Source organism: Lissotriton vulgaris, chromosome 7 (assembly GCF_964263255.1).
Source record: "Lissotriton vulgaris chromosome 7, aLisVul1.2, whole genome shotgun sequence".
In the NCBI taxonomy this organism is placed as follows: domain Eukaryota; kingdom Metazoa; phylum Chordata; class Amphibia; order Caudata; family Salamandridae; genus Lissotriton; species Lissotriton vulgaris.
The window spans coordinates 969,645,565-969,670,404 of record NC_141695.1 but is presented as its reverse complement, the minus strand read 5'-3'; the positions used below and the strand labels follow the sequence as shown (position 1 = coordinate 969,670,404).

Here is a 24,840-nt window from a genome sequence, read left to right as displayed (position 1 = left end):
ATAACAACTTTTCCAAGGTCCAGAAATTAAAGATGCTGGATTCTAGTGACCAAGGACTTGCATGGAATTTCCAATTACTGCAAAATGGGGGTGGCCCAGATACAATTTCAATGAGTCAACCATGATTTCAAAAGCTTCTACAACCCAAAATCCTTCCATGTGGTGTGCCCTGACCTTATTTTCCCCTCTTTTATATTGACTACTAAAATATTACATTTCAAATAGGACACATGCCCTTGAACAACAAAGGATATTTATCTGAAAAAATATAATACTGAAACTGCTTGTAATGCACGACAAAAAGCATTTTATTGATCATTAACTGGAAAAAAATAAAGTATTTTGAGAAATACACTTTTTTTTAACAGATTAGATGCCAAACAAAATGGAAATATCTGAATAAGTTAGATGACCAAATAAAGCCACTCTGGAAATTTTCAGTGATTTGCAAACATCTTGTTGCTGAAATTCGCTTTAAAAGATTCAAAAATATGATTTAGGAGCAAGCTCTTCTCCAGCAGTGTGAAGAACACTTTCAATGTGCATCTTTTGGGCTTTTGACAACAATCCAGTGGACAGTAAAGAAACTTTCTATGATTATCTTCTATACAAAAATATCTTTCCATTAAGTGACAACATCAAACTTCTGCCAAGTAACACAATAATACCCTGCCAATGGAACATTCCACAAAAAATGGATTAAACATACCCAAAGACAAATAATTGTGCTTTCTGAGCTGTGAAAGTGCTCAAGAAAACAGAGCATCGTGGTAAGTATTTGAAAATACACTTGATGTGAATAATCAGTCATTGCAAAAATGATAGTGCACATAATTAGTCTTAGATTTTTCTCTTAGTCCGACGTCAGAAAACGTTTTTTCAAGTCATTGAGTACAAAAAAACAACAGCCAAATCTATCCATAACAGCAACAACATTAAACAGTAACATACCCAAACAGTGACTTCCACACAGGATGGCTTACTAATGTGCAAAGCACGCAATATTTTTTTTTACCTTTTCTTATAGAAAATATAATTTCCTAGTAAACAGCATCATAGACATGGTTCAGCTTTGATTTAAATAGGTCCATTAGAGATTAATACAAACCATCTTAAGAAATAGCCAACGTAGGCTGACAAGTGAGATTGCTTTAACCAACCTTTCAATTGGCATAAAAAATAAGTATCATTAGAGGCATACTTTCAGTTTTACTTTAAAGAAAACTCCAGAATTCAGGAGCTGTGGCATCACTCATAGATCTGTAATAGTTACTGCTTTTCGAAATCACTGTGGTAATGTGTTTGTTAGGCTTGGAAATATGAGGTGCGAATGTAAGGAAAATAAAAAACAGAATCGCAGAAATAATTTCAGTTAAACATTGTAGTGCATTGTAGGCGTTAAGAAAGGTACCTTTACCATTGTGAATTAAGTTACTCTTAAAAGGGCATCCTACTTTGCTGCTACTCTTGTAATGCTTCAGCTAAAATGCGTACTCTTGTAATGCTTCAGCTAAAATACGGTTTGTTTGGTGTCAGCTCTACATAGTTCACAATGGATAAAGTGTTTAAACAGTTACATTTACCATAACATCTCAGGAGTCTTTTCAGGTGTTTGCACATATAGTAACTGTTTGTTTGCACACAAGAGGATTAAGCTTATTGCTAAAGATAGAAAAACAATAGTGCTGAGAAAGCATTAATAAATGTATTCACTAAAATCAAATAATTGAAGCAAAATTCCCGTTTCTGACTGTGCCACGGAATGCAGCTTCACCTCACAAACATGTGTGCAAAGCCTTCACCTCATTGAAACGAAAAATAAAGAAGCTATTTTTTTACATCCCTACAAAATCTTACTGCTTGTGATAAAAAGTTTCAGACACATTTTACACTCTTCCCTTCAAATATCCGTAAAGCAAACTAATGGAAGACAGTTTGCCTCCAGCGTTTATCAAGTAAGAAAGGCCACAGCGACTCCTTGATCCCGATCTGGAATGGTGTGCGTTGTCCAATGCCAAGGTTTTCTAGCTTTGAACAATCGAGTTTGGCGTTCAATGGACGGGGTATGGTGGCTGCAGGTGCATCTGTGATCTAAGGGAAGACATAAGAGCAACTTGAACATGACATTGTGACTTGCTTGTAGTAGTTTAAAGGTCAAACACACATCCAGTGGAAAAGATCAGAGGAAACACTCTTAAAAATAATAAAATGCCAAGCCCCATATGTCATTCTGTGACTAACTAGTGTGTGTTTTCTTGGCTAGTTCTGAAGTTTACCAAACTTTGGAAACTAGTGAAAGGAAACACAATCCTAATTTAGCTTTGAGCCCTAATCATTCTGTTCATTATTCTGTTTTATCTGTCTGTCACCCATACACTGTGAAGCACTTTTATTGTGTAAATAAGGAAATGTTGTACGAGGCTGTTTAAATGTGTGGTTAAAGTGCATGTTTAGGTTACACATTTATCTTGTAATAATCTACAGCCTGCTTTGAAAAAAGGGCTAGATTCGATCTGACTTTTAAGTGTTTTTTTTCTACTATTGTGTGTTTCTTGGAACTTTCGTGATTTGAATATTTTGCAGGATATTCAGAGCAGCAGAGTATGTTCCAAACATATTTGTGTAGGTAGCGTGACTGCTAGAGTCACAAAAATAGGAAAGCTGCACTTTGAGGAAATGTGTGCAGAATGGGTGGGAACGAACGGAAAAGCAGGAAGCTTTTTCTATTGTTAATACTGTATTGAAGTTAAGGCTGTTGGCAAAAATATTGTTGCCCGTTGAGACGAAAGATCTGTTTTTGGGACGACAGAGATACTGTTCTTGGGGATGTCTGCAGGGGCCGGACAAGGTAAGAAACAAGCATTTGCAATGCAATAGGTCTCGCATTAGGAAAGTTTGAGCTATTGGTATTGTAAATGACAATTTTTTTAGTTATGTGTTGGTTTTAAAAATAGCGAAATAAATAGCTTTGTCATTTACAATGCCAATTGTTTTAACTTTCGCAAACGTGACCCCTATAGCATTTGTAATGCAATATGTGTTTTATTTACGTACATCTGCGACTCGAGCCCTGGTGGTTGGTGTGGATAAGTGAGCTGACAAAAACACCCAACGCTTCCGCTCAGCAGCCTCATTTAATTCACTACCATTAGCAAGGGGGGCACATGTCTGTCCACCCAGGGTGCTATTTTAGCACAATCCAGCTCTGCCTATGGAAACCCTCCAATCTGGCAAATGCTAAGCCCGACAAGGGCATCATCCGAGAGGTACTGTGGCCAGTTTGAGAATAATAAAAAGCAAACATGTTTAGTAATTATTAACCGGTGCTATGGGCGCCAAAGTCAGTGAATTCAACATGGTGAAATGATGAATCACCGAAGCCAGGATTGCAACCAGTAACCTGCAGGAAACAGTTCCTTCGGGTAGACTGACGCTATATGTGCTTTAACCCAGTGAGGTGCAGTAGCAATGGGGCAGGAGTTCACTGACCAGACAGACCACCCCAGAACCAACACAGCCCAGACACCATCAGAGGCAAACCCAGTGCTGCAAAAGAACCCCCCCGCATGGCTGTCAAGAGGCACTTTGTCATGAAGGTGACTTTGCCTCAATCCTGTTTTTTCAGCCAGCCAGCCGAGCAGCGCTGGAATGTGGAGTTTCGCGGTTCTCATGCGGCCTGTGGGCTTAATGTACTGGCTGAGAACCCAGGGCTGGCTGACAGTCTCAATCAAGATCAGGGCAAGACCAGTCAACAGCTACACTACTACAGAAATACCCCTGGAACTACAAGACTCCTACGGCAAAGTTGCCAAAGGCCCCGCACGTAGCTATTGACGCACTCAGCCCATCCTAGCTTTTCACTCTACAAACTTTTTCACGTTGGGATTTAAAAACCTCTAGTTCTAAACGGGAAAACGTCGTGACAGATGACGTGGGGCACTGCACAGCCTTGCTCCTGAAATTCAAGAAAAAGTACCCCTGCCCCGCCCAAAATTACACCCCTCTGCCCCAGCCTTACAGTTTAGTCACCATAACAACCTCACGAGAGATCTCCTAGTACAGTAGAAGGGCCATGTTAGGCGCCACGGGAGACGCCCGCAGCACTAGAAGCGTGTCCTCAGCAGCACTAGGCGAGACAGCCTCAGCAGCGATAAATGAAGCGCCCCCTTAGCACTGCACGAGTGAGTCCTGTGTCAGCTCAACTGAAGAAGCCCCAATGCAGCCAGAAACACAGGAGCAACAGGCAGGGGAACTCTTAACACTAAAGGAGAGTCGGCCTCACTAAGGAAGAGAGGCACTCGGGCCAGACCTCTGCAATACTACAGACGAGACATGCTGAGCGCCAAAACCGGAGAGACAGCTTCAGTGCCACGACTGGACAGACATCCAAGGCACTGCCGGGTAGACAGCCTCAGCACTACAGGAAGTGCACACTCAATACAGGCCCGCAGCACTACTGGAAGGATAGTCTCACTCACACTCTAAGAGAGACAACCTGAAGGGAAACTGCCTCTACAACACCACCAAGGAGGCCCGCCTGAGCACTGCTTAAGGGGCGCCCTTAACCTGCCCAGGGCTGTGGCCTCTCCGCAGAGAAGCCCTCGGCACACTTGATATAATTTAAGAGAGCAGCCCGCTCGCAGGACCCCCACCGCCCCCCCCCCCGTGGCCGCAAATATGCTCCGCTTCCTTACCAGGTCCTGGGCCGCGGGTCTGAGGCAGTTCTCCATTTCCTCCATGGTGGCCTCTACTAAAGCTCAGAGTTAAGCCTTCCGTGCCGGCGTCCCAGTGCCGGGCAGACCAGCTTCTATCCACTCCACTCGCCGCCGCCTCGGTCCAAGACGAGCGTGGGTCCAAAACTTCCTATGAAACCACCCGGCCCACCTCAAACAGCAAGCAGAGGGGTCAACGGGGCTCCCCTCAGTAACTCAGCGAAGCCTGCACGGGGATGACGCCCCCTCCGCCCTGACCCGGGCGCCCTTCTGGCCGGTCCGCGGCGACTCCTAAGTACGCAAACAAAGAAAACAAGTTCATGTTGTAGGGTGCCACCGCGCTGCCCGCGGCGACCCGGAAGCTCTTAGCCGGCCGGCCAATCCGGTCGCGGGCGACCGGAAGTCCCGCCTCCCGAGGTCCGCGAGCTGCCGGCGCATGGAGCGCCCTGCCGGCCCGGGTCCCTAGGAGGGGGCCGTGGAGAAGGAGGAGTGTGGCGCCTGTTGCGGGGCTCCTCGGACCTGAGGGAGCCCGATTGAGAAGAGGAGCGCCGCGCCGTGAGGAGCGGAGCACGAGAGGAGCCCGCCGGAAGAGCGCAGTCGGTGAGTGGGGCCCAGGGCTGAAGTGAAGTGCGTGCGTGCCTGTGTGTATGCCTGGGAGGGGTGGGGGAGGGTGGGGGGGGAGTGTGTGCGCGCGTGTGTTGGCTAGGGAATGTGTGTGCGCATGCGTGACTGTGTGTGATTGAGAGAGAATGCGAGGTAGGGAATAGTGTGCCTGTATGTGTGTCGTATGCCTGCGTGTGCATGCGCGCGCCTGTGTGTGCGTGCATGCAGAGGGGTGGGGGCTGCCTGTGTCTGTGTGTGAGCAAGGGATTTGCTTCGCGCATGCGCAGCTACCAGACGCTCGCTCCCGAGGTGAAATCTGACCTCTTCAAAGCGCGCGTCTGGTAGCTGTCCACATTCCTAAATACGGGCCACAAAAGGTCTGAAGCAGACACTCTCAATGCTCACGCATTGAGAGTAGGTCTGCTCGACCTAAAAAGGGTGATTGTTGATTCCTTGTGTATTTATCTATCTAAAACTGTTACAAACGGAGATGTGTATTTAGTTAATCCTGGCAGACTTTTGTTTAGGAATTGCTAGAGAGGGAGGGAGAGAGAGAAAGAAGTAAATGCGTTTTGTTGATCCTGACAGACCCTTGTTTAGGAAACGTCAGAGAAATAGATGTGTATTTAGTTAGACTTGGCTGACTGTGTTTTCCTTTTGGAATTATTAGATAAATAGGAATTATATAAGAAGATTACCCTGACAGTTTGAGTTAGAAAAACGTCAGGCGAAAGAGAGAAAACATTGACATGTATAAATATGTTAGGCGAGTTGTTTAAAAAATAAAAACAATTATATTATATTATATATATATATATATATATATATATATATATATATATATATATATATATAGTAGATTTGTGATTATTATAGCATGTAATAGATTATGAGTTCTCTTGCATTATCAGAGGTACCAACAGTTTTTTTTAGTGTAAACTCCATTAGGACAGGAGCCTTTAAGAATAGTAAGAGTTGGGGCTTCCAGGATACCAGGTAGATTTATTCCGTATAATATAGTTCCATCTGATTTGAGTGTAGGTGTGATGTGTGAAACTCTTGTAAGTCTACTACAGCGTGCCTATTTTGGGATAACTGAAGACCAGGCTAAACAAAAGAGAGTAGTCTGTCTTATAGTCCACGACTATTTTCACCACGAACAGGAATAGTATGAGTTTCCGGTAGATTAAAGGAAAAAATTTTGAGGTCATGCCTTTCTTCAAGAAATCTTCCTCGAGGAGGCAGGGGGCGAAAGGGACTCCTTTAGCCCACCTTATTTCTACATTTCTAGGAGACTCTGATAAGATAAAAATACATTGTCAGGAAAGGCCAGCAGGTACAAAGACTTCCCTGGTTCCATGGCCCCATATGACTCTTTTGATAATACAGTGCTAGCCCATGTAATATTGTACATCTTAGGAGCATATAAAGGAGATACAGAACAACAGGATCAGCCTCATTAGACAAGTGGAAGATATTCAGCAGAATTCCCATGTGGAATCCACAGCACCACCCCCGACATTCTGAGAAAATTAAAGGTCCTTATTGCGTCAGGGTATGTATCCATCATTGTTAGTGGAAGATGAGGAATCTACTACCTCAGTAGACTCAGTGGACACTGATGTTCCAGCTGTAGTCTACAAAGACCCAACTTTAATATCCCTGACTGACATAGACAAATTTACACCAAAGGTTGATGACTTGTTAAACATGAGGGAGGTTGATCTTGCTCAAACAAATAATAAAGATGCTCTTAAACCTGAAAATGTATATGAGAGAACAGTGTCCCTAACAGGAGACATTTCAGTAAAATTAAGACAAGGCAATAATGGAAAATTGATGCAACAAAAGTCAAAGGACATATTGGAATGGACTAGCAGGATCCCCCAAAACTCAAGTGAAGGAAATAGATGATATACTACTACCCCAGAGGTGAGGTTTGACTTAGAGGCACAATCCAAGATGTATCAGGAAGAGGATAAGAGTATTGTGACCGGACCACCAGTGTAGAGGGAATACAGAACACAATTGAGAGACTAAGCCATATTGCTGATGACTGTTCAAATATATGTGTAAATCTATAAGACAGATGAAAAGCCAGTTGTAAGAGATAAAGGATAGGATGTAGAAATCAAAAATGTTACAGGAGAAGATGAGAAAGATGAGGAAAAGATATACTCAGTGGGGAGTGAAATCAGAAGGGTTCTTGAACGTGAACGCTTGGAATTGTGGCAAGAGGCTGAAAACAGAAATGCTGAAATAAATAGAAGATTAGAGGAACATAGTGCCTTTAGAGAACAAACAAGAGGAGAGCAGGTGTTTCGCAGTAGTATAAGGAATATGCTACTTACCAGTAGGCATCTGTTCTTGGCATGTAGGGCTGCCGACATTCATATCTGTGCCTAGATCGCCGCCTAGTGGTGGGTCCGGATGATTGCACATTGTTGTCCTGGAAGAGTCTTCGAAGTATCACGAGATAGGTGGCTCCTCCCTCGGACTACAGTGCGCATGGGCATCCTCTCCATCCTCAGATTGTTTTTCGCCATTGTGGCAGAGATGGAGTATAGTAAAGTAGGAGATGTCCATGCAAGAAAGAATGAATGCTACAGCTGCGACAGGCACCGGGGAGGAGGGTGGGCGATATGAATGTCAGCAGCCCTACATGCCAAGAACAGATGCATACTGGTAAGTAGCATATTCCTTTTGAGGCATGTGGGCTGCTGAATTCATATCTGTACATAGAATGTATAGCAGTCTCTCCCTTAGCGGTGGCTACCTGTGCCAGCTGCAGCAGTTTGAAAAAGAGTTTTTAGAACAGCCTGTTCTACAGCAGCTTGCTGTTTGGAATGAACATCTACACAGTAGTATTTTGTGAAGGTATGTATGGTAGACCATGTGGCTGCTCTACATATTTCTTCTAGAGGAATGTTTCCCAGGAAAGCCATAGATGCCCCTAGTTTGCGTGTAGAGTGCGCTCTTGGGGGAACTGTTAAGGTGCGTTTTGCTTTTTGATAACATATTTGAATGCACTTAACGATCCATCTGGCTAACCCGGATTTTGAAATTGGGTTGCCTTTGTGTTGTGGTGAAAAGGCAATAAACAATTGTTTAGTTTTCCTAAAATCCTTAGTTCTGTCAATGTAGTAAAGAAGAGCTCTTTTGACATTTAGTGTATGTAGTGTTCTTTCAGGTACTGACTGTGGATTTGGAAAGAACACTGGCAGTTCTATTGTTTGATTGATATGAAAGTGGGATACCACCTTTGGCATGAATTTAGGGTTTGTTCTAAGCACCACCCGAAGTAATCGCTACCAGAAAGGCCACCTTCCATGTTAGAAATTGTAATTCACATGAATGTAACGGCTCATCCCATCAGTCTGGTTAAAATAATATTCAGGTTCCAGACTGGTGAAGGTGGGTGTTTTGGAGGAATGGTTCGTTTGAGTCCCTCCATGAATGCTTTAATTGCTGGCACTCAAAACAGCGAAAGATGCTGTCTGTTTTGAAGAGAAGCTGCTATGGCAGCTAAGTGTATTCGTAAAGATGAATAAGCTAAATTGAAACAATGTAAGTTCAAAAGATAGCAAATGATGTTTTGTGTTGAAGCATCTAATGGGTTTATGTCATTATTGTTACAATAAATGACAAAACGCTTTCACTTTGAAGCGTAACATGCTGTAATAGCAGGTTTTCTTGCCTCTTTGATAATATTCATGCAGTCTGGAGGCAAGTTTAGGTACCCAAACTCTAGGACTTCAGGAGCCAGATTGCAAGGTTCAGCTGTTGCGGATCTGGGTGCTGTATGTCTCCATGGCTCTGCATTAGAAGAGCGGGTGTTAGATGCAGTCTTTGATGAGGTACCACGGAGAGTTCTAGAAATGTTGTGTACCACGGTTGCCTCGCCCATGTTGGAGCAACTAGGATTAGTGTCATTGGATGCTGGCGTAGTTTGCGTGCCACCAGCGGTATTAGTGGTGCTGGGGGAAAAGCGTACGCAAATTTGCCTGACCAGTTCATCCATATCGCATTCACCTGCGACTGCGGATGTGGGAACCTGGCAGCAAAGTACTGGCATTTTGCATTTTCCTTTGTGGCGAACAGGTCTATGTCTGGTTGTCCCCACTGTTGGAAGTATGGTTGTAGCACTTTGGGATAAATCTCCCACTCGTGAGGGGCGGAGCTAGCCGGCGTCGATGGCGGACGCGTGAGCCTTCGGCTCCTCGCATAGCCCCGGAATAATCCTGATAATATATCCTTAAACGTGCCTTATATGCCATAGCGGGCTCTCGACCATCCGTGGGCACCCCTAGATTCATTTGGGGACCACTTGAGACGACTGCTGGCGAGCAACTCCGACATAGCTGGAGAGCGGCCCCTCGCGACGCGGCTGAGGGAGACTAGGCCTGCAGCCGCGCACTATCCTGAAGAGGAGGCCGGGCGACGTCGTCGGACGTGCGGCCTCACAGCTGGGAGTGGTCGGGCTACGCTCCGACCGGGCAGACGCTTGGATTTCTCCCTGACCGGAACGACCTCTCTCCCTTCGCCAGCGGTTGCCACACGAACGAACGGCTTGGAGGCCCAGCTGTGGGGAGGAAATCGAACACTCTCTACACGAGGTGGAGCGGTCAACACGACGGCGAGCTTGCCGCACTGTGGCGAACTGATTCCCCAGCGCCCGCCGGTCACGGAGAAGGAAAGTAGACCGGTGCTAGTGCTGAGGTCCTGTCTGCACCCTGTGCCTTGCAGGCGCGAACACTGCCGAAGCGGGAGGCAGGGAGACGTCCGCCATTACAGGTGCCATCTTGGCTGTATCGGACCCCTGGACCGAACTTGACGACAGGGGGCTGAGAATCGCTTGCTTAAGAGACCCTGAGCTGTACTCGAGGCCTGCGGCTGGCGAGGCATCCCCCTGTCCTTGGCCCCTCCGCGACAGGGACTACGATGGGGAAGAACGATGCTACCCAGGGGGAAGATCTCCTTTGAACGGCGCCGACTGAAAGGGCAGGAATCGGCGGCATCGGAATCATCGCCGAAGGGAGCCACATCGACGGCCCCTGCATCCACGGAGCTCCGAGACATGTTAGCTGCAATGGAAAAGGGCATCCAGGATAGCATTGCGTCTGTTGGCACTAAGATAGACGCTTTGTCATACCGAATGGACCGCATGGCGGAGCGAGTGGACAAACACGCGGAGCGCCTTGATATGGCGGAACGTCGTCTCACCGAAGCGGAAGAGGCCCAGACGGAGTGGGACAAAGACAAAAAGCAGTTTGATAGACTTTTGCATGTTATCCGCGATAAAACAGAGGACTTGGAAGCGCGCTCGCGCAGGTCCAACATCCGGATCACAGGCGTGGTGGAATCTACGCAGACGGGGAAGATGGAGCTATTTGTGGAAAAACTGCTGAAGCTGCTGCTCGGAGAGGAGGCATTTTCCCCCATGTTCTTAGTGGAGCGGGCCCATCGCACGTTGGGCCCCCAACCGCAGCCAGGCGCGCCTCCTCGCCCCATTATCGCGAAGCTCCTTAACTACCGCGACAGAGACACAGCATTGCGCTTGGCGAGGGAGAAGGGCAGACTACAACATGAGGGTATGGACATCTCCCTCTACCCGGACTTCACGGCCCGTGTGCAGGAAGAGAGGCGGCAGTTCGCGCCATATAAGAAACAACTCCGAACTCTGGGTCTGGACTACGCGATGCTGTACCCCGCCAAGCTACGCATCAATACAGGAGGACGTTCGTACTACTTTACGGACCCTAAAGAACTTCAAAAATCACTAAAGACTTGGACGAGGGAGCGGAAAGAGGCTAGGCGCGGGCAGGAAGACGAAGCCGGCTCGGCATCGAACCTGGAAGAACAGGACTAGAGGGACTTGCAGCGAGGTTTGGAACTCCTCCCCGACTGGGGGACATTATGACCTGGCGCGGCTGAGACTCCAAGAGAGAAGTCCAGTGTAAGGCCTCCATGGGTACTGCTGGTAGTGATTGGCGAGGCGTTGGATAAGCTACTTGATCATGTGCCTTGCATACTACTGGTGAGGGGGTCGTTGACGCTGGGGGGGGGGAGAAAGACAGGATCACTATTGCAAAGTTGGGGGGGCTGATAAGGGTGTGGGAGGGCTGTTATACTTGCTGCTCGATGGGCATCGACCTACAAGTGGGGCAAGGAGGAGGCGTTGATCAGATCATTTGATTGGGACAGTTTGCGGTGGTGTTCTATTTTGGCGTGCTCTGCCCCGGTGCCTTTGGTTGTGTAACTCTCGAAGGGGTTGGTATTGAACGGGCGAATACTCTACTTCCTGAGGGTTGATGGGGGGGATTCATGGGACCTGTCTGACCTGGTTGGGGGTGGTCGGCTGTGGGTGGGGTGGGGTTCGTGGGGTGGGGTTGGGGACCTGGAATGTTGGGGGGGGTTGTTGTCTTGGGTTGTTTGGGGGAATTGATTGTATTGAGTGTGCACTGCTTCGTGGGTCTGTTCCTATATGGATTTGCCGGCGGGCGAATAAGAGACCCAATGTACTGCCTTGTCTTGTCTTGCTCTTCCTTGATGCTACTATACACATGAACTCTTGTAATGGCTAGTGCTGCGCCAAATCCACCAACGAATGCCCCGAACAAGCTGAACTTAATGACCTGGAATATGCGGGGTTTGAATGACTTTCGTAAATTAAGGAAGGTCCTTTGCTACCTCCACAGGCATCATGTGGATCTGGCCCTGCTGCAGGAAACGCATTTACCTCTCTCTAGCAGGATGTTACAAACTAGGGGCCTGGCGGGGAACGCAGTTGCTGCAGGTTTCACGACACACGCACGAGGGGTGTTAATCTGGGCCAATCCCTCATCACACCTGAAGTTGATCCCGGTGCTTGTAGACTCGGAGGGTAGGTATGTCATGGCTAGGTGTGTGGGTAAGGGTTTGGATCTGCTAGTGGTTAACGTTTATGGCCCTAATTATGATCACCCTGAATTCTATTAGATATTGTCTGCTCTGAGCAGGCCGCATGCCCAACCATGGATGTTGTGGGGGGGGGGGACTTTAACTTTGTATTCGACCCATCTATGGACCGCTCCTCTGGCCCCGTTTGGCGCCCGGTGGCTTCGGCCTCACACATGCAAGCCGAGATGACTAAATTAGACTTGAGGGACGTATGGAGGGACAAGCACCCCACGAAGGGCGGCTTCACGCATTATTCGGCCTACCACAACGTTCACACCCGGATAGATTACTGGTTGGCATCCCCCCGGTTCTTGGTAATATTAGCGCATGCGAGGTTCTCCCGCGCACACTCTCGGACCACTCCCCCATCCTCCTACATCTCTCTACCGGTAGGAAGGGGATCCCGGCCTTCACTTGGAGGTTCCCCCCTTTTGCGCTGCTGGATGACGCTTTTCGGGGGGAGCTTGCGGACGACATAGAACGATACTTTGCAACTAACATAGGCTCTGTTGACGACTTCTTCACAATTTGGGAGGCCTTTAAGGTGTACATCAGGGGAGTAGCCATGTCAAAGCACTCCAGTGTATTACGCTCCATCAGGCGGGACCTCGCAGCACTGGAGACCAGAATAGCGGAGCTGGAGGCTCGGCAGCTGTCGGCATGCGCCGATACTGAGGGCCCGGCGCTCACTCAACTCCTATCCAAGTTCCAGACTCTAGCGGACAGAGAGATTCTGTATATGGGCAAGTACGCCACTGCCAGAGTGTATGGGGAGGGGGATAGGCCAGGCGCGTTGCTAGCGCGCATGGTCCGAGGCTCTCGACGCCCACTGGTCGTTGAGGAGCTGAGGACTCCGACAGGAGACAAGGTCGCAGACGAGGAACAGATATTAGAGACTTTTACCAGATTTTACGCAGAGTTGTACCAGACAAAGACGCAGGGAGTTGAGGGAGAAATTGAAGACTACCTAGACCACATCGCAATGCCGTTCCTCAAGAGCTCGGATAGGGAATTCCTGATGGCCCCCTTTCACCAGGACGAAATACTGGAGGCCCTGGCGAGCATGAGGTCGGGTAGCGCACCGGGCTCGGACGGGCTTACGGTCGGCTTTTATAAAGCCTTCAAAGACCTGCTGCTCCCGCACTTGGTTGTCCTCTTTGACGTCATCTGTGAGGATGGCGAAATGCCGCCCACCATGCGTGAGGCGTTGCTCATCACGATACCTAAACCAGGGAAACCGCCGGACCTTTGCGGCTCGTATAGGCCGCTCAGCCTGCTGAACGTAGATGCGAAGATTTATGCCAAGGTCCTGGCCAACCGGTTGGCTTTACTGGTCCCCGAGCTTGTCGCCCCGGAGCAGTCCGGGTTTGTCCCGAGCAGAAATTTGACTTACAACATTCGCACGGTACTGGGCACAATGCAACACGTTAGGCAGGAGAACACCGCGCTGGCCATTTTCCTGGATATGGAAAAGTCGTTCGACTCGGTCGAGTGGCCTTTTATGGTGAGGGTACTGCGGAAGCTGGGCCTGGGCGAGCCGTTCCTGCAGAGGATCGGGGCGCTGTACCACCGCCCTCTGCCAGACTACGACTGGGCGACAGAGTGTCGGACCCGATTTACATTGGCAGGGGCACACGGCAAGGCTGCCCGCTGTCGCCGTTGCTCTATGCCTTGGTCGCGGAACCCCTTGCATGCGCCATAAGGGAATACCATAGCCTGGAGGGCATAAGTTTCCCCACCTACAAAATCGGGATCTCAACTTATGCAGATGATACGTTATTATATGTCAGGAACCCGGAGACCAATCTGACTGCGGTCCTCCGCGAGGTGGTCCGCTTCGGCTCGCTATCTGGCTTGAAGGTGAACTGGGATAAATCCATCGCCTTTCCTCTCACACCGGTGACGCAACAGTTTGCTATGGAGTACCCGCTGCAGTGGTCCTCTGACTCAGTCCGCTATTTGGGTATCCGCCTGCACACGGACCCCGAGATCCTGGTCCGGGACAATTATGGAGTGGCATACAGCAAATTGGTCGATGATGTCGAAGCCTGGATCAGACTCCCGCTTTCCCTGTCAGGCAGGATTGCTCTAATGAAAATGATAGTGCTTCCCCGATTCCGGTTTCTTTTCCTCAACCTACCTGTGGTCTTATCGAAATCATTCTTCAAACAACTAACCCAAGTCATGATCCGACTGGCATGGGGTGACAAGCAGCCGAGAGTCAGGTGGGCGACTCTTACTCTCCCCTGTGAGATGGGGGGCCTGGGAGCGCCAGATCTAGAACGCTACTACCGAGTGGCGCAGGCATCGCACCTCCACTCGTGGATACACGGCGACTCGCGTAAACCCGCACCTTATACTAGAGCGGTTGTTTGCGGACCCGCTCCCTTTGCCTGCTACTGTCTGTCTACCCACGGACCGCTCGGTTGGCCAGATGGACTCGCTTAAAGCGACCAATCATGCCTGGAACTCTCTGACGAGGTCTCGCGGCTGTACCCTTCTGTACTCCCCGTTGATGCCCGTAGAATGGGCCCTCTGGCTGGACCCGTTGGGTGAGAAGGGAGTAGTTAAATCCCTACAGGCTCTCGGCGAGGTAAGGATGGAGAACTTGTTCTCTGCTGGCACACTGAAAACTTGGGACCAACTCGCCACCACGGTGTCGGGCCCTACCATGCTACAGAAATTCCAATATCACAGACTTCGCTCGGCGTTCCGGGAAATACTGGGCCCTGACATGGAGGAACCAAAGGAGATTCCGGAACAAACCTATGTCATTAAATCCACCTCAGCCACAAAGCTAATTTCTCAGGTCAACAAGTTGGGAGTAGTGCATCAGCGCCTACAACCTTCCAAGGCTAGGGAGGCCTGGCAAGTCGATTTGCAATCCCCCATAGATGACCAAATGTGGCGATATTGCTGTGCAAGCACGCAAAAGATTTCCCTGAATGGTAGGCACAGGTTGGTGCATTTTAAATACCTGCAGCGGGTGTACTATACCCCCGAGCGACTGCACCGATATGGCCTACGCCCCACTGCGGCGTGCGAGCGCTGCCGAACACTGGTGGCGGACTTCTTCCATTTGGCGTGGCTTTGCCCTGGAGTACAGGCATTCTGGGGGGAGGTGTTTGCCGAACTTGACCAGATCCTAGGGGAGACACTGCCCCGCACCCCGGCGCTTGCGCTCCTTGGTTATTCTAAGCCTTTGGCTCCTTCTCTGTGCTGGCTGGTGGACATGGCGTTATTGCTGGCTAGGAGGGTGGTGGCGTCCTGCTGGATGCGAGGGCCCCTACCAACCAAAACGAGATGGATGCACGACCTACAGTACTGTTGCACCCAAACAGAACTATACAGCGGCCTGTTACCTCCCAGGAGCAGGCCCAAAAATTTCTGGGAGCTCTATAAAGACCACCTGCAAAGGGGGGAGGATGGCGACTCCGATACTTCTGAAGCGGCTGAACTACAGGACCAGGTGGGGGAGTAGGGGACTGACCGCATTCACTTCTATCCCGGGGGGTGGGGCGGGGGGTGTGCTCTAAGTCAGATGGGGGCGGCGTTGAGGATCCCACGTTGAGGTGCGGCTGGGGGCTGCCTGGGGGGGGGGGGACATTCCTTAAAGGTGAGGGGACACAGGACACAGTGCAAGTACACACAGGGACACGTATGCATGGGCAGGGTTGGCAGACACACAGACACACTCAAGGGGGAGGGGCGGGAGTTGAGTTGGGGTAGTTTTGTTGACCCACATTCGATACTAGACCTTCTGGTCGCGATTACAGTAAGGGATCGCCAGGTGACACGTGGCTCCATCATGCTACTTGCGGAGTGCACTTAACTAGGCTCTAGCAGGCTGATAGCACGTCATCACGCCGCCGGGCCCCCGGGATGCCGGCAAAAAGGCTGTGTACGTACTCTCTACAGTGATACTAGTGTGCTTATGACAAGGTATGTCATGTTGTATTGCGATATGCGAATACTTAATGGTGTCAATGGCTCTACTATCAATAAAGGTCTTTTAAATAAAAAAAAATCTCCCACTCGTGCATCTGTTGGCTGTGTCTGCTGAGCAGATCCACTATTTGATTGTCCTTGCCTGGGAGGTGTTCCGGCCATGAGAAAAATGTTTCTTTGAATGGCCCACTTCCACATGCTTTGAGCTAGGTGTGACAGTTGTGGAGAGTGTGTTCCTCCCTGCTTCTGTATGTAATACATTGCAGTCATGTTGTCCGTCCGGATCAACACAGTCTTGTTGCACAAATGTATTTTGAATGCTTTCAGTGCCAGAAAAACTGCCATCAGTTCTAGTAAGTTGATGTGCATTTTCTTTTGTTGTGTTGTCCATAGGCCTTGCACTGTGTACTAAAGGACATGGGCTCCCCATCCTAACAGGGATGCGTCCGCCGTCATGACTATCTGTGGTAAAGGCTCTTGAAACAGTCCACCTTTGCAAAGGTTTTGTGGTTTCCACCAATGCAGAGAGTTGTATGCACGACTGGTTACCAACACTAGGTCTTTCAATTGTCCTTGAGCCTGGTTCCATTGTTGTGCTAGGCACTGTTGTAGCGGACGCATGTGTAGTCGTGCGTGAGGGACTATGTATATGCACAAAGCCATCATGCCTATGAGTTGCATAAACACTTGTGCAGAGAGCGAGTGTTGTGGCTTGAACCTGTGGATGAGCAGTTGCATACTGTTGATCCTTGCTGTGCTTGGGTATGCTTTTGCTGCTAGAGTATCTACTGTTGCTCCCAGGTATTGTTGTACATGGGACGGCTGCAGGTGAGATTTTGGGTAGTTCAGCGAGAAGCCTAGACTGTGTAGGAGATGAATGGTGCGAGACATGTGGCTGGCACATTGCTGGGCCGACTTTGCTTGTATTAGTCAGTCGTGCAGGTAGACATGAATATGCTGTCTTCTTAGATGTGCAGCTACTGTCGTTAGGCAATTTGTGAACACCCGTGGGGCTGTTGTCACACCAAAAGGAAGGACTTTGAATTGGTAGTGTTGACCTTGTATTGTAAACCTGAGATACTTCCTGTGAGCCGGGTGTATAGGTATATGGAAGTATGCATCTTTGAGGTCTAAAGTTGCGAGGAAGTCTCCTTGCTGCAGCAGTGGTAAGACCTGTTGTAGAGTGAGCATATGGAAATGCTCTGATAGAATGTATTGATTTAGGGGCCTGAGGTCCAATATTGGTCTGAGAGACCCGTCTTTTTTGGGGATTAGGAAGTATAGAGAGTATACCCCTGTACCCTGATGTTGTATTGGTACCGGTTCTACGGCTCCTTTTTGCAGCATACTGATAACTTCTTGCTGCAATAGGTTGAGATGTTCTGTGGACATAGAACGGTGTACGGGTGGTATGTTGGGCGGTGTGGATATGAGCTGTAGGCAATAGCCATTTTGGATCATTTCTATTACCCACATGTCCGTGGTGATGTTTTGCCAGGCAGGTAGGAACTGCTGTAGTCGTCCTCGACCGGTGTTGTATGGTCTGGGGGTAGCGACAAGAAGTCACTGCTTGGTGTTGGTAGAGGATCTGGTGGTATTACCTCCTCTCCCTCTGCCCTTGTTGCTATTGCCTCGGTAACCACCTCTATTATTGTTTTTGTTGTAGGTGGTTTGCGTGTTCCCCTTGTAGTTTGAGCTGTGCTGTGACAAGGTACCTCTTGCAGCTCCTCTGTAATTGGAGCGACGAAAGGAGCCCCTATGTTGTTGGGATTGCAAGGCTCCCATCGACTTAGCAGTCTCAGTGTCCTTCATTTTGTCCAGAATGTTGTCTACAGCTGGACCAAACAAGAAATCTGGATTTACTGGCTGATTTAATATAGTGGATTGAACTTCATTTTTGAAACCTGAGATGCGAAGCCACGCATGTCTTCTGAGCATGACACTTGTGTTAATTGACCTGGCAGCTGTGTCTGCAACGTCTAAGGCACATATAATGGAGGCATTAGTTATTAGCTTTCCCTCCTGTACTAGTTACTTAGCCTGTTCCTTGTAAGGTTCAGGTAAATGCTGGAGGAGTGTCTCTAAGGTGTCATAGTGTGCCCTGTCGTACCTAGCTAGCAGGGCTTGCGTATTTGCAATACACCATGTGTTTGCTGCTTGGGCAGCTACCCTTTTGCCTAAAGCCTCAAAAATTGTCAACTCTTTGTCTGGAGGAGGAACTTCTCCTGTTTGGGAGTTTGCACGTTTACGTGCATTGGATACCACCAATGAATCTAGAGGCAGTTGCCCCTTAATATATGTGGGGTCTAATGGTGCTGGCCTGTATTTTTTTCTCTATTCTAGGGTTAATTACCCTTGCCCTAGTGGCTTCCTTAAATATGTCTCCTGCATGTTTAAGTACCCCTTTCAACATAGGCAATGTTTTTACAGACCTTTCTGATGTAGCAAAAGTGTCAAAGAGGAAATCCTCCTCAATGGGGTCTGCATGCATCTCTACATTGTGATGGAGGGCTGCTCTGTGTTTTAGTGCATTAAATGCAGCTGTATCCTCTGTAGGGGAAGGCTTAGTAGGGTATGCAGGTGTATCTGGAATGGGTGTAGAGCTATAAGGGTCCACTGAGTCCGCCCATGGTTGTGGCTGGGTGTCTGGGTCAGGGTCTACTGGGTAAATGTAATCCTCATTATCTTCATCAATCACCTCTTCTTCTGAGTGTCTGGGTGAATCTGTGTATGTGTTCGGCATAGCTGGATTGATAGGCTCAAATAGAATAGGGGAAGTAGCAGAGTCCCTTTTCTTCTTTAGTGGGATAGTATAGGAGTCTTTACTGGATACTGGTCTGACTTTCCTTTTGTAGAGAGTAACTTTGCCAGTATTAGGGTCAATGTAGAGTTTTGACTGTTCTTCTGCTGAGGGGTCTGGGTATAAGATCTCCTCTTCAGCACTTTTTGACTTTAATTGTTTTGGTCCGACACTGCTTTACGGGTCGACCAGTTTTGACGTTCCAAGAGTTTTTTGCTTTTTGTCAAGGGGAGTTGGAAGTCCAAATTTAATTGGTCGCAAAGGTTTAGGTAGTCCAACTGTGTTTTTTGGCTGTGCTGGTTTATTTGGAGCTGATGTTTTGATCGTTTTGATGTTTTTAGTCGGCTCGATCGACCCCTTTTGAACTTGAGGAGTCTTCGAAAACTGTTGTTTTGGAACGATGCCTTGATTTTTCGGCTTGATGCCCTTCTGTGGATTGTTTGGCTTCGGCTCGATAGTTTTCGATGGACTACTTTTGGCTTGTCGACTTTCTGTTTCGGTTTGACGACCCTTTTGGGATCGAGGCCTTCTCGAAGAACCCCTTTTGTTTTTGCAGTCGGAGCCGATTTTATCGGGTCGACGGCCTTCGGTTTCGGAGTTTGTATAGGCAGGTTGGCCTTCGGCTCGGCGCCCTTTTTGTTCGACTCCGATGGGTCTACGTAGTTCGGTTTGAAGACTATATTATCTATCAGTTTCGGTTTCGTTTTTTGGTTCCACTGTTTTTGGTTTCGATACCAATTTTTGATGATGCTTATGGGAGGGATCTTTTTGAATATTCTTAGCCGAGCTGGAGTGCGGGGCTATAGCATCGGTATCGAGATCTTGGCTAAGGCCTTCCGGCGATGCCGCGACCTGAGCCTTTGGAACCGACGTAATGTGTTTATGGGGCGGTGTACTCACGATTCGGCCCGCTTCGTCACTGGAGTTGTCCTCGACAGCTCCAATCCCTTGATCATTGTCTCCTACCTCGACGATGTCTTCTTCGTCGTCGACGTAGTAATTGGAGTCATGCTCAGAGTCTTGATCGGACTGTTCCTCCGATTCTACGGCTGCGACAAAGTCTTCCTCGTCGTCGAAGATATTTTCTGGCTCCGGCGCTGATTGCTGCATTATTAAGTTCACGGCCCTTCGATTCCGGATTGTCTTTTTGGATCGAAACTGGGGACAGGCTAGGCAGTCGTCTTCGTTATGATCTGGGGACAGACATCTGTTACATACAGGGTGTTTGTCTGTATGTGGGAATTTTGCGTTACATTGAGGGCATCTTTTAAAAGGAGTCCGTTCCATCGACGAACGGTCCACGATTCGACGTCCGGAGCTGGATAACTCTAAACAAAGTTTCTCTAGACCGATCGAAACAATACCGACGAACTCGAAGGCCTTTTGGCCTTTTAGAATAACTGTTTTCGATTCTGAACTTCGAGTAAAGGAAAGTACAGCCGAACCTAATGGCGGAAAAAAACAATCTGAGGATGGAGAGGATGCCCATGCGCACTGTAGTCCGAGGGAGGAGCCACATATCTTGTGATACTCGTGATACTTCGAAGACTCTTCCAGGACAACAATGTGCAATCATCCGGACCCAACACTAGGCGGCGATCTATGCACAGATATGAATTCAGCAGCCCACATGCCTCGAACCAAGGTCTGGGTGTCCGTTTCGAGCAGAGGGTATAATAGAATTAGGACAAAGTTCCCCTCCAGTAGGAGCAAGATCCCTTCATGTAAGAAATATAAAGGGAATGACACGTTTTATACAGAAAAAAGAAAGGAAAGGAAATAGTAACTCGACATCCAATGAAATAGTAGCAAAGGGAGAAAACATTTGGTATAATGTTGTCTCATTTACTAATAACATTGCAGGGTGGACAGAAGCTATGGTGCAGTTGATGAAAGTGTGGCCAAGGGCAGGATCCTTTTACCCTGAAATGATAAATATGGCTGATTTATGTATTTTACAAGGTTATGGGGACCCAGGCTGGGATTATGATTACATGCAACAGAGTCTGTGTGTGGAAGAAATAGGTTATAAGGTCTGAGACACCTTATGAGGGACATGGAGGCAGGAATTCCGCTGTAATGCAGATGCCACTGGTGTATAAGACACAGGGAGCACAGCCTGTCTATGTTCCATGGCAACACATGGATAAAGAAAATCTAAAAAAGGCCCTGCCTTCATTACATGAAGGAGCAGGGAAATGTATATAAAAGCATTTGAAAAGTCAACGTCTGCAAAACCTTTAGCCCATGGAGATGTAAAGGGACTATTAAGCTCCATAGTAGGGGATGAGGTGGACAGTATAATGAGAAGTGCAGGGATACAAGGAATAACTATTACTAAGGGAAAACATAATGGTTCTGCTTTTGGAGTGGCACACTCAAGTGTGTGGACTGAATTAAGGAACAGGTACCCAGACTGACCAGAAGTTAGGGCATTGATGACACAAACTATGTCTCCAGGACAGTCCTGTGCAGACTACATAAAGTTGCTGGAGAAAAAGTGGGAAGCAGATGTAGGACCTGTAGACATAGGAGGTAGTTGTAGGTTATTCTGCAATGTTTTAAAACAGGGGCTACTGGGAGACATACAAGACAATTCAGATCAAGTTATGGCCTTAAATAGAAAACCCACAACAGAAATATAAGCACATATTATACATTTTTGTAGGAAAAAGGAAGAAAAGGAGAGGAAAAATAAAGACCAAAGTGCTAGAGCCCAAGGCAATCTGGTGACACAAAAAATACAGAAATATGAGTAGGAAAAGGCAGGAAAAGAAGTTAATGTGCAGGTTCCTGTTGTGAACAGAGAGCAAGGAAGGGGTCAAAGAGAGTGGAGACAGATGCCAGGAAGGAGAAATGTTAAATGCCAAAGAGTGATGAAGTGCAGGGTGTGATGGGAATAGGGAGCGGAAGGTCTATCTAACCCCACTCCGGTCTCCCTAGAAGTCCCCCAGGGATCTATTCTCTCTCCCTCTCTCTTTAACCTCTTTAAGGAACCCCTCACCTTCATTCTTAAACAAGCTGGTATCAACTACCACCTTTATGCAGACAACACCCAACTCTACTATAAGATCAAAACCCAGGCCGACATCATTCACCTTAACACCCTCACTAAAATCCAATCCTGGTCCACCTTAATCATCTCAAGCTCAACCCCCAAAAAACTGAAATCATTCTCTTCTCCCCTAAAACAATCCTCCCTATTCAAACCTGGATCTCTGACCTCAATGCCCTCAACTGCTCTCTCTCCTTGTCCAACTCAGTAAAATCTCTTGGTATCTCCATCAAGAACAGTCTCAACCTCAATGTCCACATCAAAAATTCTCTCGGGCATCTCAGGAAAATCAAACCCTTTCTCCCAACTGAAGAGTTTAAATTAGTAGTTCAATCCCTGGTCCTTTCGCGAATTGATTTTGGCAATGCCATCCTCACCGGAATCCTCAGGGTCCACCTAGCTCCACTCAAATCTGTACTCAATCTTGCAGCCAGGCTCATCACAGACTGTAAACGGTTCAACCACATTTCCCCAGCCGTCAAAACTCTCCAATGGCTCCCCATCAAAGGCAGATCCGCCTACAAAAATGCATGCATCACACACAAAGTCCTCCACCAAAATGCTCACTCATACCTTGTAAATAAACTCGGCAAAGCGGGCAGCACACGACCTCCGAGAAGGACTAACGCTCTCCTCCTTGTCCCACCCATGCTAAAAAAGAAGTCTACACAATCCCGCTCCTTCTCCGGAAACGCCTCCTACATCTAGAATCACCTCCCAAAGACCTACAATGTAACCCCTCCTACTCTAGCTTTAAAAAAGACCTCAAAATGCACCTCCTCAAAAAATATTGGGGATCTTTACCTGCACCTTAAACTCGATCTGCTATATCTTATAGGTATTTAACTCTTTATTCTGTCTAGCTATTTACATGATATGTATAATGTCAAGACGTTCTTTCTTCTGTTTTTACCAGTTGTTATTCCATGATGTTGTTTATTTTGTGTTACTGTTACTAGCTCGGTAGTGTAAAGTGCTCTGATGTTTTGTTATTCCATGATGCTGTAATTTGTTTTCTGACCGTAACTAGCTCTATAATGTAGAGTGCTCTGATATCTCCAGGTCCAGGCAGCGCTATATAAAACCTCTAAATAAATAAGGGGAAGGGGACGACAAAATGTCAACACGTCAGGGCCAGCGCCTCAATGTGGTCCTTACCAGTATGTCCCCTACCGTCAAGAAATAACTCCACTACCACAGATTTATATAGCCACAACAGCAATTTGCTAATATACCTGTGCAAGGGATGCCAGCACCTGTAGTACAGACAGGAGGTCAGCCTCAGGAACAGACTACCGCAGTAGTGAGCACAGGCAGTCAAGGACAAGGGGGATTGATTGTTCAAGGTGTAAACCCCTTTTATCATACAGCTTGATGGGACGCACCTGGGAATCCAGTTGTTCAGTGGTAGCTAGGACTCTTGACCCAGAAGAAGAATCAATGGTAGAAATGATCATAATGGGAAGGAGATATGTTTTCTTGGTTGATAACAGGGGCAACAAAATCTTGCCTCTCAGAAGGAAATGTATCATTGTCTCTGCCACCATGGATACAAGGGGTTTCTCTGGTGAAGTACAGTGCATTCTGTACAAGACATATGTGCCCATAGAGGTGGCAGGAGTGTGAACGCAGGTGTGTCTCCTTTATTCTCCAAACTCACCAGCAAATTTATTGGGAAGGGATATTATGTCTAAATTAAACTTGACAATAAGGTTTTCTTCGATGGGTACATGACATGTGAAATACCAGGTCAAGCGAAATGTGGGATACATCTGCTAAGAATACCAGAGAAAAATGCGGTTGGATGGGCAGAGTCAATGCCTTATAAATTGCTAGCAGATGCAGTACTTAAGGTTCAGAAGACTGATGAAATACTTTTAGGGAGGTGAATGGAATTGCCACCTAGAATAATTTTCTGGAGGCAAGTTAGTGGTGACGAACTGGGACACGTGAATACCCTTTCCCTCGAGTGCATGGAAATAGCCAGTAGGTGGGGCACCTTGGTGGCATCAGATAATGATGGAGGAATTGGAAGGTCCTGATTTTTCTTATGCCTGGTCAGAGACCACAAGACATTTCTGGCTCAGAATTCTTTTCTGACGATCCCACCAGGATTGAGATAGTTTACACACACTGAACTCTTGGTAGTGTGTGTTTACCAAGCACAGACCACGTTACCAGATGTGCCATCCCCCTCTCATGATATTAAAGCTCTTGCAGCAGTTCCGCCTTGTCTGTGGACATCAGCTCTAGACGAGGTAGGACTGATACTATCTGCTGAACCATTCAAAATAAAGTTGAAGCCAGGTGCACAATTGCCCTGTGTAAAATAGTCTCCACTGTGCAAAGAAGCAAAATAAGGTGTTAGAGGGACAATATAAAGACTGAAGGATCAGGGAGTTCTGTATTAATGTCCATCACCATGTAATGTCGCAATTTATCCTGTAAAAAAAGCTACAGGTAATACTTGGGAGGATGGTACAGGATTTCGCCCCCTGTAAAAAATGTATAAACTAAAAAGTGAATAGTTCTTAGAACTTCTTTCTTACAGTAACTCATAGGGGTCTCTCAAGAATAACTCATTGTATGTCTATTGTTCTTTGTTTGATATGTCCACACAGTTCTTTTAGATCGGGAAGCGAGTGTAGTAGTATGCAAGATGGAATGAATGGTATGAGGTTAAGATGAATTGTTTGGGGTTCTTTTTCTTTTGTCTAATTATGTATTGTTTAGATTGATCAACAGAACGTGGTACTCAATTTTTTGTATGCAAATAAATTGTT

At 47.4% G+C, this 24,840-nt stretch overlaps 1 protein-coding gene across 2 annotated transcripts in view; it reads right to left on the bottom strand.

Moving 5' to 3' along the window:
* Positions 1-284: 284 nt before the first annotated feature.
* The window catches only part of MAT2B (methionine adenosyltransferase 2 non-catalytic beta subunit), a 331,869-nt gene continuing 307,313 nt past the window's right edge, over positions 285-24,840 (bottom strand). For both annotated transcript variants that reach the window (XM_086931408.1, XM_086931407.1), the window contains exon 7: positions 285-2,091. In XM_086931408.1, the coding sequence (XP_086787534.1) occupies positions 1,921-2,091 (171 nt within the window). In that variant the 3' untranslated portion in view covers positions 285-1,920. The remainder of the gene's footprint in view (positions 2,092-24,840) is intronic.